This window comes from Oryzias latipes, chromosome 5, assembly GCF_053564925.1.
Source record: "Oryzias latipes strain Hd-rR chromosome 5, Olatipes_Hd-rR_3.1".
Classification (NCBI taxonomy): Eukaryota; Metazoa; Chordata; class Actinopteri; order Beloniformes; family Adrianichthyidae; genus Oryzias; species Oryzias latipes.
The window spans coordinates 23,236,109-23,249,957 of record NC_136241.1 but is presented as its reverse complement, the minus strand read 5'-3'; the positions used below and the strand labels follow the sequence as shown (position 1 = coordinate 23,249,957).

At 38.8% G+C, this 13,849-nt stretch overlaps 1 protein-coding gene across 2 annotated transcripts in view; it reads left to right on the top strand.

Moving 5' to 3' along the window:
- grm7 (glutamate metabotropic receptor 7) overlaps positions 1 to 13,849 on the top strand; it is a 207,152-nt gene that overhangs the window by 137,402 nt on the left and 55,901 nt on the right. For both annotated transcript variants that reach the window (XM_004069018.5, XM_078947518.1), the window contains exons 6-7: positions 8,747 to 8,947; positions 12,401 to 12,540. In XM_004069018.5, the coding sequence (XP_004069066.1) occupies positions 8,747 to 8,947; positions 12,401 to 12,540 (341 nt within the window). The remainder of the gene's footprint in view (positions 1 to 8,746; positions 8,948 to 12,400; positions 12,541 to 13,849) is intronic.

Genomic DNA, 13,849 nt, shown 5'->3' with positions numbered 1-13,849 from the left:
ATTCCCCATTGACTGCTGATGTGTGGTCTTGCCCTTTCATCCAACAAGCAGCTGTGAGGAGTTAAAACAAAGAAGGCAGGTGTTGGACTCCTTAGCTGGCCTTCTTTCTACAAACTCCATTAATGTAGCCCATGCAGCAACAACTAGGCCATTTATTTGTGTCCCCAACCTATTTAACAGAGCTGCAGGAGGGAGGGGGTACACGTGCTAAAATTAACAAGGCGCCTGGTCAAAGGAATTGATGGTGATGCTGATGTCACTGAGGGGTTTTCTCTTCAGAGGATGGGGTTACCACAGTTCAAATATCACTTGTTCTCCTCGTTTTGGAGCTGAACTGTGCCACACATTCTCCCGGGTCCTGGAGCTTTTAGGGATCATATATTTTAAAAAGAAAAAAACAGTTTTTATCTGGCTGAGCAGGAAAGGAGATTTGAGAGGAGATGGATGCCTGTTGATGAGGGCACTTGACTGCAAGCCAGAGACTGTGGAGGGGTAGAAAGTGAGGGCTTAAAGGAACACACAGAAAAGGTAATCTTCTCTGTGCTTGCAAAGACCTTGGACCGCATGGCACCAAATGTACAGGCTGCTGATAACAGGGCTCAGTACTGTCTTCATTAGCCCACAAAGATCAGACCATCATCAGTAACGGAACACAACCCTTCTACAGGGGCAAGGAACTTCAGCTCTGAAAACACCAGTCTGCAGAGAGCTGGACCAGAGCAAACCTAGTTTCAACATTAAGTAAAATTCAAAAGATGGAGGCCTTCTTTAGCACAAATGTTTCAGCCGAACAAGCACAATTCAAATTCGTCAGATTGATTAAATTCCTCTCAGCCTGTGGAGAAGTGGTACAGGTGGAACAGAGTACGAAATTAAAAAGCGGCTCTGCTCCAGAATGTGAAGGTTCAATGCTGCTCTTTAGCTTTCAGAGTTCCGTGAAAACAGACATGTCTTGCTCCAAGTGACCATTTCCATTAAAGGCTTTACAATATATACACGTTTGTTCGTTAGCTTCAGATAAAGACTAGTTTGTTCTTCCTTCTCCTCTTCATCTGAGGAGCTTCATGTCCGTCTTAGTGATCCAACATTTCTCTCTGCAGCTTTTGTCCTCTGAACTTTGAGTCAGTCTCCTCTGGAACAGTTTTCATTCACCAGTCTTTGATTTCAGAACGGAAACACCAAATAAAACAGTAAATTTCTGTGAAAAACAGAATATATGTGGTTTTAGTTTTAACTTTGCAATTATGATGTGTCATTCTTATCTCATCTCAGAAAAAAGCAATACTTTTTATTTTGTGTTAAGTGTCCAAACGCTGTTTTTTAAAATCAACTGAGATCATTTTAAGAATTAGATTTTTGTACAAATCTAATATGCAGACATTATCAAATATCTATTGGCCAGATAACTGAAGTTAAAACTTTCGTTTTTCCTTGATATGGATGCAACACCAAACCTCCATTGAGAACTACTGCTTTGCAAACAAACAAAAGTTTTTTGTCTGTCTCTGAGATTTTAAACTCTTGCACTTGGCTAAATGTTAGTGTTTGTTTCAGAATCAATTTATACATGACAGACTTATTGACGATATATAATATCATGAATCATCCTTTATTAAAGTAATCTGCTGATATTACTGTCCCTTCCTGCTTCTTATCGGAGACTCAGAGGTTGTGATTGTTATCCAACCACAGCCGGGATTGTGGAGTAATTAATGGTAAAGAAGAGAAGGCTGCAGAAAGATATACTGCATCACATGTGGTTTTTCCTGGGGAACCAGCTGACAGGACCAAGTGTTTCCTGAATAAAGACAGCATGATAAACTGCTGGCATCTCATCGAGGTTTAGAGTTCTCTCTGATGGTAATACAGTGAAGGAAAAAAGACAAATATGCTGTTAAGAATTATAAACCAGTATTGTGGCAAAAAAAAGCATGTGATGGCTCACCTTTTTGGCCCAATAAAGATGGTTTTACTGTTTGATGAAGCTTAAATTAAACACGTAGTGTGATGTGAGATCCTCCTACCATACAACAGCCTGTAAGGGAACCACTGAACCTGCAGGTTAATCCACAGAGACAGATTTTTCCTCGTTCACAGGTCAAAGCAGACAGCTGGGTCTGACAGGGACAATCAGGTCCTAAATTGTAAACTAAACAGAATAATGAGGAATGCTCAAGCAACGGGAAAGCCAGTTAGTGGGTCATCCAGAATTCAGAACTCAACGAATCAAATATTAACATAAACTTTGTGTTGCGTGTTGCTTTATTTTTTTTCTAAAAGCATTGTCAAGGAATTAAAAAATAGAAATGTAATTCTATTTAAAATAAATTCTATTTCTCACATGACTTGAGGGTAGGTACATACCTTTTCTTGCTCATCTGTAAATTTGAGCAAAACTCTCAAATAAAAGTGACCTTAAAGTCTTTTCATTTTTGACTTGGTAAATATGACCTGGCCAGGATTGGAATATTTTTACATCCACAGAGTTCAATCCCAGAATGGCATAACCATTGCAAAGGTCATTCTTTTTAAACGACAAAAAAAAGTGTAATTATCTTTACATCCGTATAATTATATACCCATCAGGTAGGCTACGTAGCATTAGTTTGGTAGGTGTTAAAGCACAGAATGGAGAACTGCTGATGGTGTTCAGGATGGATAAGACCTTTGACTAGTGTCAATTACAGAGTCTAGATGTGGCGTCTTTAGCAGGATGGACTGCTGCTGCAGTGATCACATCCCTTCTCCAGAGGTTCCTCTCAGCCTCAGCCAAACTGCCTGCTCCTCTTTTTTTCCTCTCATTACTTATTCACAGTGCTGCTCACCAAATACAAATACGAGACCCCGCAGGAGCAGCTCGATGCCTCGCTTCTGGTAAGATTTTTCTCCTGAGCTGCCTGCCTGATGGAAGCTGGCACTGCGAGGAAAGGTGAACAGAATGTAAATATAGGTTGTTTAGCTACCACGTCCTTCCTGCATCAGCCAAAACAGTTCAGCGGCACAGTAGTCCATCGGCAACGCAACCAGCAGGAACATCTGCCTGCTGACGTCGCTGTGATAGTTCATTCATTCTTCACTGTGCAGAAAAAAACATGTAGTGCTGCATGCTGTCATGAAAGGTTCTTGGATCCGTCAAGTGTTCTGACTAAAGCTAGAGATTGTGAAGCTGAACAGGAACAGTGCAATTTTATAATTCCACTTAAGATGGTCATGATTGTCTGCTTGTTTTGCATCTGGCCTAGTTTTGTGTTGGTGGTTCAAAGCAAACTTTCTGCACCTGCTTTGACTTTTATTTTTAGCCTTCATTTTAAACAGCAACACATGTTGAGAGTGAGTCTGTGTTTTTCAAGGACGCACTGTTTGCACTCATGTTGACACCAGGGAGATGTACAGTACAGCTACAGACTGTCTTCTAGTCATAGGAGCAGCCCCACTGAAGACGCTAAGGTGAAAGGTTTTGCTTAAGGTGAAAACAGTGAGAATAATGAGGCTGGGGGTAAAAAAACAAAAAAAACCTCTGTCCCACCCAGATTACATCTCGTCAGTTCAAAAAGTTCAGAAGCCACAGTAAAATGTCAAACTGCCTCTGTGTTTGACACCTGACAGTGCAAAATTTGCACTTGACCGATCCCTCAGGGAGCAGTGAGCTTGCAGCTGTGACCTGCCACCCCAGTCCCACCCTTTTGTGTTGAAACTGCGATAACCAGCCTCCAGCATAAAGCATGAGGTCATCATTACTCTCAAATGAAACCTTGTGAGCATGTGGACATCCTCATTTTGCACCAAACAACCTCTTCTCCAAACTAAGCTTAATTTAGCATCAACCTGAAAGCAAAAACACAAGTGATTTTCTTTTTTTCATAGTTGAAAAAAATATCAGGCATCAGGGGGTTAACACTCTTTAACTATAAATGTTATTTTCCGTGTCTTTAACGACCACGTTAATGTCATCTTTAGTGCTCACAAACTCTCATTGCCAGTGTTTGTGTCAGAACCTCTAGTAAACGACATTGTAGTCGGTTTTTAGTTTACTAAATGGAGTAAGACGTACTTGCATATTTTACAAATCCAGATCGGTTAGGATTTTTGGCCCTGAAATAGGTATTGGACAATGATAATTTTTCTTGGTGGGTTTTTTGGAGACTGAGATTCATGTCCCTAAGCTTAATTCTTGAAAACAGACCAGGAGCTTTGTTCTCATGGTCAACAGAAAATCATTTCTTGTAAGAGTTAGACAGAGCCAGGGCTAACATTTTACATTAATTCAGTAGATACATTTGGTTAAAACAGAAATTCTCAGTGTTCCCTTGCTATACCATGGTTCATCTTTCGTGGTCTTGCAGTTCTGTTGATTTTTTTTCAGTGCAGTTTGCATGCCTTTTTTCTCTCTCTTGCTACCGTGTTCTGCGTCCTGATTGGCTGAAGACCTTGTCAATCAATCTCCTCCTAGTCTTTACAGCAGGGGTCGGGAACCTATGGCTCGCGAGCCATATATGGCTCTTTTGATGGTCACATGTGGCTCGCAGACAAATCTTTAATTATACTTTTTTCTTTTTCTTTCATAGACCAGTCCTTCTCGGGCGCAATGCGATGCCAGAGGCGCGCATGTAGTAGCGGTGCTTGGAAAAAAAAATCTGCGCCAGCGCTATCAGTTACTATTATCTATTATTTCACAGAGTTTGTACCACCCGGAAACCTGTGAATTACCGTGCCTAAAACTGCGCGCTCCCGTCTCTGAGAAAGAGTGCGCAGATGCGAGGACGGGATGTGTGAGGGAGAAAGCAGAGGGTGGGGCTGAGGTGTTCTGGGGACAGGCAGCAGGTGAATCACGCAGGGATTGTAAAAACCTAAAACCCGCTGCCCGTCATTCACTGCAGCGTGTAAGTGTGTGTTTGGCTCCGTATCTGCATGTGATCAGTCTGTCTCACATCTACAGAACATTCAGACCTACGATCACGTTTAAAGTCTCAACGCCTGCATGAAGAAGAAACACACCACGTATAAACCAGACTAGTCTAGACCATCAGCAAAACTACCACGAGAAATACCCATCATTTATTAGCAACAGCATAACAATGTTATTAAAAAGAATCCTCAGACTTATTGTACTTTAAAAATGTTGAAATTAAATCAAATGCACACATTCACTTGTATATTTAGTTTTAAACAAATTGTCGCGGACTGAGTTGGATGGCTGTTGGGCCGCGTTAAAAGTTCTGGAGTTCATGGAACGCATCGATCAAGCAGAGATCTGATTGGCCCTCAGTTCTGTCGCTCAGCCTGTTGTTAAGTAGTTTGGACCAATGGGGTTCAGCTGTGGGCCGAATAAGGAAAATGGGAGGGGCTGGAGCGGGAGCAGGGGAATATAAAGTTGGGGGAAGCTCTCTCGTCTCGGCGGGAGAGATTCAGGAGTTGCTGAATGAATTGAACGGCGTTTGTTGCGGTCTGCAGTAATCAGAATAAAGAACTTTAAAGAGGTTAAGTCTCCGTGCCTCAGTGTGGGAAAAGAACACTACATTATTGTATGGCTCTTTCGAAATTACATTTCAGAATATGTGGCGTTTATGGCTCTCTTGGCCAAAAAGGTTCCCGACCCCTGCTTTACAGAAAGCACTCAGCTTGCCAGTTACAAAAATCTTTGATTGCGAGCAGAAATTTGTTTTGATTCTGGACTTATGTATCTACCAAGGTTGAAACTTTGAGAATTTACACAAGAGAGAAAAGTTTAAAAATGTTCATGTCTAAAGTGTCCAGTGAGGGGTTTGACTGTCTAAACATTTGTAATCTTACTTCGCAAATTGTTCCTATCACAAATGATTTATGAAATATATCCCCTGCGATAAATGAGGGAACACAGTAAGGCAAGGCAAGGCAAGTTTATTTGTATAGCACAATTCGTACACAAAGTAATTCAAGGTGCTTCACAAAACAGAAAAATGCATTAAAATCACAATACATCATAGAAATAATCAACATAAAATGTACTTTAAAAGGAAAGAAAAAAATTGAAAATTGATTTTTTTTTTAAAGTTTCTAAAAAATAAAAGGCGTTGTCTTTGGAAGCCCTAGAATTTCATCTTTTCTTTGCAGATGACATGGTCCTTTTAGCCTCATAAAGCCATAACCTCCAGTCTTGTCTGGAACAGTTTACAACTGGATGTGAAGCAGCTAGGTTGACAATCGGCTTTTCCAAGACCAAAATCGTAATTCTCAATAGGAAAAAGGAAACAAGAGCGCTTTGGGTTGGGAATAAACTTCTTCCCAGTGTGGAAGAATGTGCAGGAGTTTTGTGAGATGAGGTTAAGTAGACAGGTAAATCACCCCAACAAATAGTAGTGGTTTTTGCTCCAGTCTGTTGTAGTAACTAGGTCTACAGATAGCTTATGGTAGGAAAAAGCTCTTACATTACCGTTCAGTCTGTATTCCTACCCTCACCTGTGACCATCAGCTCTAAGTTGAGAATTAGTGGTTAATAAAAGCTTCTTCTGAAGTCTGCCTGGGTTTATCAAGACACAATGTGAAGCTTAACCATTTTAAGGGCGCGACTCCTCCCACATCGATCCAAACCTAAACCTAGAAAAACCAAATGAATGGAATTTAAACAAATGTGGAATTCCATGGCTGCAGAAGAACACGAATTTTCCTGCAGCTCAACTGACCTCAAGTTCTGGCTGTTCCCATGGTAACATTCTGAGGGTGAAGTCATGAATTTTATGAAAATGAATTATTTACCTGTTCGGATCTGTACAAATTTAGTTCTGTTTTTACTCACATTCAATAGGCCAAATTCAAGCTTTTTGAAGAGAAAACAAGGATTTTGAGTTATTACAATAGAGTTTGCCTCTAGATCTGCAGCACTGAGCTCTAAAATCACAATGAGATGAAGCAGAGTTTGTATTTCTTGTCAGAAAAGAAGGTTTCTTTAGATTACAAATATTCAACTCAACCACAAAATCACCTAAACATCTCAGCCACGCAAACTATTTTTTTTTTTTTTTGTGGCTGTTGCCTCAAACACAGGGAAAACTTTTCTTTGTCCTTTCATCTCTCGTGTGGACCCGTCTTCCAATGCGCTTATTTCATCCATTCTTGACCTCATATACCAGAGAAAATGGCCTATATTATCAACCTGTTTCGTTTTGCTCTCATGAACAGTTTTTCCCTCCGTGAGAACTTAGCAGTGAAGCCAGCTGTGATGTCAGTAAATTTACAGCCGAGAAGTGTGCCTCCTGAAACGTTAGTGTCATCTGCTCTTCTTCCTCTGAACACTCTAGGCTGATGCTTCTGCTCTTTAGGAGCTTTTTAAAGATGCTTCATAGGAACAATTATGACTTCTAATAGTCCAGTCCAGTTTGGCAATGGCAGTAGTTCCCCTCTAAATAGGATCATTAAAACGGCAGTAAAATCACAAAACCAGAAGACTCAGCACAAAGAATATTAATCCTTCAGCCTGCAGAGGCGCTGATATTTAACATGACATCGATTCATTACGGCTGCAGTTATTAATTTTTTTATGGTGGACTTCTGACCATTTTGCTGATAAATTGTGTCTTTCTTGATTTATTTTATTCTGAATTGTTTTAACTGTAAAAAATAAGCAAATACATAAACTTTTGAAGCCTTGTAGAGGTGAAACGACTAATTAAAAAAGCAATTTTATTCATATGATAATTTGAGGTTGCTGATATGATTCACAGTCAGTATTGGTTCACTTTGAATGATCTGATTTGATTCAACTCTATTAACATTTGCCTCAGACAGATCAATCTGCTTGGATCGGAGAAAAATAAATCAGTTCATCGATTAATTCGATTAATCGTTCCACCCCTACTGTTATGGAAAATTTCCAGCAGTCTAACGAGAACTGACCTCAGCAAAGCAAATCTCCTCAAAGTTCTGCATCTGCATTTTTAGGAAAGGTTCCATGACCAAAAATAAAGGCAGACAAGTTTGGTCGAAAACTGTGACAAAGTTTAGAAAATAATTATTATGTTTTTTTTTAATTACTTCCAAAAAATCGAGCCAAGATGTAACGTTTTAAAAGTACTTGTTTGTTTCTTTGTCTCTCACCCCCTAACTTATTATTTAATATGACAAAAGTCAAAAAGTCAAAGTCAAATGAATATTTGTGTTGCACTGAAATTCCCCTGATTTTAGTGTGTTTTAAGTAAGTGTAAATGGCCAACGAAGTGTGCTTTAGAAATTACCGGATAACGTGGTTGCTTCCGCCAAGTGCATTAGTGCTGATAATGCACACTTCGGAGACCTTTAACCCGCTTATACCTATATCACTTGAATTAAATATTCTACCAGTTTTTAGTACTTTATTCTTGTTATTTTTTTGGTTTGGATCGCTTTTTTCACAAGAAGCAGACTATTTGTTGTGTTATGTGGTGGAGCGCGTTGTCATGAACCAAAGAAACAGAAAATGAGACAGATGAGAGATGTTTTGGGTGAAAACCCTAAAAAAAGAAAAAAGTTTGTTTCATCAAGTTGTCTCATCCACCAAGTTATCTCATTAAATTACCAAATCCAAGCAGAAATCAACAGAAGGTGTTTTATATTTAATGGAGGATGAACTCATGGAAAATGTGTTTTAATCAGCAGGAGCCTGAGATTTAAAAACAAGAAGTAGGAGCCTTACATCATTGTTGCTTCACTCCTTCTCTTCAGCCTTAATAATTTCTGATTCAAATAAACACTATGAAACATGACTTATTTGATTTTTCTTCTCTCTTCCTCTTAGGTCAGGAGCGCATCGGCGTGGACTCAAAGTACGAGCAGGAAGGGAAGGTCCAGTTTGTGATCGATGCCGTGTATGCCATGGCACACGCGCTGCACAACATGCAGCGGGACCTTTGTCCAGAGAACTCTGGGATCTGCCCAGACATGGAGCTCGCTGGAGGGAAGAAACTGCTCAAGTACATCCGCAGCGTCAGCTTCAATGGTGAGTGGACTGATGGCTGCGTCCTTCTGCAGCTCATAAACTGCTTTCACGGCCTGCGGAGCGCTCCAAGGCCGAGGACTCTCAGCTGCAGATCATAAACACAAAAACCCAGCCTCACGAGAGAATGAAACACACAAGCCAGGTTTGACTTACAGCTGTCTGAAAGCCTGCTCTCACGGCCCTTTAAAAAGAGATGATCTGTCCTCTTTCAGAGACCATAATTAGAGCTTCACTGCCTCCACTGCTGCTTTAGAGTCCATCATTAAGTCAGTGACAGGCTCCCTGAGTCCTTCACTCACACTCCCTCCATCCAGGCTCCGCAGCAAAAACTGCTCAAGGATTTTCATCACTCTGCTCTACTTTTAACTGACCAAAATGAAAGGACAGATTCTCTTTACAGATATTGGCTTTTTAAATGCATGCAGGTTTTGTTGAAAGCACCAGAGACATGTAGCTCTTATGGAGTGATATTTCTGCCACCACGTACACAAAAGTTTTTAAGTTGCACATAAAACTTTCTAAGTTGCAGGTGAAAATATTAAATATTTGCTTTTCAATAACTTTTTATTCTGCTTTGATATTTTCTTTTTTGCTTTCAAATTTTTTTTTGGTTTCAAAAACTTTTTTGTGATTACAAAACACGTTTTTGCATGCGTTGTATCAAATCTCGCTTTTTCCTATCTTTGATTTTGCTGACTACTTTGAGTGTGACTTAGCGTGTTAAAACTGCCACTATTGCCACCGCCAAAAAGAAATACATTGCATACATTGTGTGTCATCTGACTTTTTTTCTATCTTTGATTTTGCTGGGTTAAGTTTCAGTTTGACGTGACAAAGCTGCCATTAAAACAGCTGCTGATTGGTCCAGATTCTAAACAATTAAATCGCCACATTTATTTAACATGGTGTCTGGCACTGAGGCTCAGAAACCAAACCAGCTCATTTTAACCTCAATTTTGTCTGTTTGGATGAAGACACTTTCATTTTTTATCATTTTAACAATAATTCAGACGTTCTTTCTTTTTTTAGCATTGATTAATTTTTATTAAGTCAGATTTGTGAATTTATGACTCAGGATCTGCTGAAACTGTAAATTTGATTTGCTGACATTAGATTAAGATGTCTGTGTGTGATCTGTTAATCCTGCAGTGGAAATTATTGGTAAAAAGTGTGATTTTCTTTAAGATATGTTTTTTTTTTAAACAAAACAATAAAAGATTTAAAGCAGATGTTTTATACTGCACAAGTGTTTTTTAATTGATTGACAGCAATAATAAGCAAAATCATGATGGCTCACCAAAGGAACCTCAATGTATTTAGTAGAAGAAGCATTTTTAACTTTATGTTCATTTTCAAAGTGTCTTCTGTTTTAAAACTTGTGAGCGTTTGTCCAAATTAAAAAAAAATACTCATGAAAAAATGCTATTTTCTCTTAATATTTCAGCATTTATTGATTAAAATAAAACACTAGTTTAGATACAAATCTTAAAAAGTGTTACTTCCGGCGGGACGGAGTCAGAGCTCGGACGGTTTTTTTTTTGCTGCAGACATTTTAACACGCTGGTCGCTACACTGATATTAATAAATACAAAACTTGGTTTGATTTTAGCTGCTTTGCTGCTCCTTCTGGGTTTTACTCTGAGAGAAACGGGCCAGATGGTTGAAATCGGCAGAATCCTGTTAGAAACAAAAGCAATACAAAGTCCTAAAGTCCATGTGTGCCTCCAAGCACCGTCAACAGGAGACAGAGACACCTGATTGGTTAGAATCTGGACCAATCAGCAGCTGTTTGATGGCAGTTTTGTCACGTCAAACTGAAACTTAACTCAGAAAAATCAAAGATAGATAAAAGTGAGATTTGACACAACGCATGCAAAAATGTGTTTTGCAAATGCAAAAAATGTTTTTGAAAGCAAAAAAAAAAGTTTTTGAAAGCAAAAAAAATTGTAAGCATATTAAAAAGCAAATATTTAATATTTTCACTTGCAACTTAGAAAGTTTTGTATGCAACGTGGTGGCAGAAATATTCCATACTTTCTGAACTAACTTTTATCAGGGAATAGTGCTTTCACCTTTTTTTGCTGCTGTCCAAATCTACAATTCCAAAATCGAGAGCCCTGGAAATTTCCCAGAAGTTTCAATGGTCACTTGATATAGACCACAATGCATTGCGTCAGAAACTTTACTACCAACAAAATGTATTTAAATGTACTTTTTTGATTAACCAACGTTTTTATCTTCAGAAGACAGTGGACTCATAAATATTTGTCGCAAAATTAAATTTTAACTTCGTGAAATTGATGAAGTCATATCCACCGTTTAAAAAAAAAAAGTAGTGCGCATGGTGTCTGAATTGCTTTTAAAAGTCTATGTAAATGTGGGTTTTGGGCTTCCACGTTCATAACCTCCGTGTTCACGCATCCCTACTTAGGTTTCTACGATCGTGTTCAGGCTCTGCGTAAAGAATGCAGGGCCATTGATCCCGCATTGAAATTTAAACTAAGTTGAACTTTGATCAATCAAGGTAGTGACGTTTTAATTTTACAGAGGTGCCAACCATTTAGGAGAATATAATAATAGCGCTTTGTGCCCAGCCGAAATTAAATGACACTAGGTTTTTCATATATCAAAATTGAGCTTTTAAAGAAAAAGCAATATTTAAACCACTTCAACATTGGGTTAAAATGTTCAGCAAGCATAAGTGTAGCTCTTCACAAAAAATGAATAAATAAATCATATTTAAAGCTTGTTGCATCAAAGGTAATACTTTAACTGTTTATCCTTACAAAATTGTGAGGATTATTTTTCTTTAAAAAAAGTTGTATTTATCACATTTAAATCTTTTTTCAGTAATTTAAAAGAGGAAAAATGACAACGTTTAATTTCAACCACCAACTTAATGGTTTCATTTTTTTTATTTTTTAAGCATCTGTGGCATCTTAAGCATGAACTGTAATGGTCTGCTGGAAATTTATAAAATCTTATATTAGGATGTATATATGATTTGGGGTGTGCAAATTTCAGCAGCTCATTGTAAGCATGAAATACATCTTGCTTCAGCCATCTTAGACTTTAAGTTATTTTTATAATTAGATGTTTTCAGGGAAGAAAATGAATTTACTACAATACTCTGAGAGTTTCTGAGCACAGTGTGAATGTAGCATCAGAGATATTTCTTTTTACTTGACCCACAGTCATTGAAAGGGGCTATCAAGTGCCTGATTTTTCATTACCATTTAACAGAAGGGTTTAATGGGTGAATCTCTTCATTTGGCAGTTGGATCAAATGCTGCAAGTTGCTGCAAGTGAGAACAATTTGCAATCATTTCTGTTGCAACATCTGTCAAGAATTCTCTAATTAAAGACTCTGTTGTTCCTATATGTTTTATAGTATAGGAAGTAATGTACTTCCCACTCCTAGGGTTAAATAACTGACCTGTTATTCATCTGCAGGAAGTGCTGGCACAGGAGTCACTTTCAACAAAAATGGTGACGCCCCTGGGCGCTATGACCTGTTCCAGTACCAGTGGAACAACATCACCGGACCGGGCTACCGCATTATTGGACAGTGGACAGAGACGCTGCAGCTCAATGTGAGTCTTTATTTTGATGCCTGATATGGCCCCTTACCCTCACCCCTTGGTGCCTAAAATTTTTGTAATGCACTCAAGCAATAATAAAATTAGACATGAAGTTCGTGAAATAATAGGAAGTAAGCTCTGTTTCAGATTTTCTTTATACTTCAGCAAAGAAAGATTGGTGAAAATGGGACATGCCCTCTAAAATCAGAACTTGTACTGCTGATATTCGTACCGTGAGAAGGTTGACATTATAGGGATGACCACTAAGTTGAGCAGCTTAGGGAAAGGAACAATACATCAAAATTAAGAAAAGGGCTGGTTGGTGATAGCTTTTTTTTTTACTCTGGTAGACTTGTTTTATTACACCATTTTACATCTTATGTACCACATCTTACGTTTTCAGCACTGTCTTCAATGTGCCCAGTATGTATATTGTGGTGATCAGCTAATCATTTAGGTTTATCTCACTTTGATGAATAAAATAAAGTCCTGGTTAGTAATTGGTTGAAAAAAGAGCCGAGTTCTTATTTTAGGTTCTGAAAACTGGAGTCGTGTATGTAAATTATACAAGCATTCGCACACGTTTTTGTTTTTGCCAAACAAGAAGCAAATTTATCTCATTTTTATCCAGTAATATTAATAAACCACTGAAACTTGCTGGTTGCATTTCTCTCTGACTGGGATTAGAGAGCCAGTTTACAGCAGGTTTTGCTTCCACACAGAAGCTAATTGGAGACATGGTCAGGACTGATATTTAGAGATTATCTGAAGGCATGAGGGGGTTGATGAATATATTAGCCCACCAAAAGGACTGCGGTAAAAGGCTTATGTGCATAGCAGCAGCAGATTTAGTTGATATTATTCATTCAGCCAACAACAGTTTGTGTGCTTGTTTTAAAAACACACTGAGATCTGACGGTGTGCATCACAAGCATGTGTCTGTGCAGAGTAAAATCTGAGATTTAATTTCCTTTTATGGGTGCAGAGTCACTGTGGCTATAATCCACCGGTAGCTGATGGAGTTTCATTACTCTTCTATGAAGCTGAAATACTCCTAGACTCTGACTGGAAAAGCTGCTGAATTATGAAGGACTTCTGACTCTGCGAGCACAAGGAAAGACCAGGCAGGCTGTTGCTGTGGATACCAGAGTGAGGATGTGGTGTAAGACCGAACTTGCCTCAGTGCTGCTTTAATAGAGGGGAAGCTGACCACTGGCTCCAAAGTTTTAATCGTGTTGACTTGTCCGTCAACACATTGATACCTAATCTAATGCCTCATTGTGACACATTTTGCTTATTTACCCCGTTCCTTCCGTTTTAT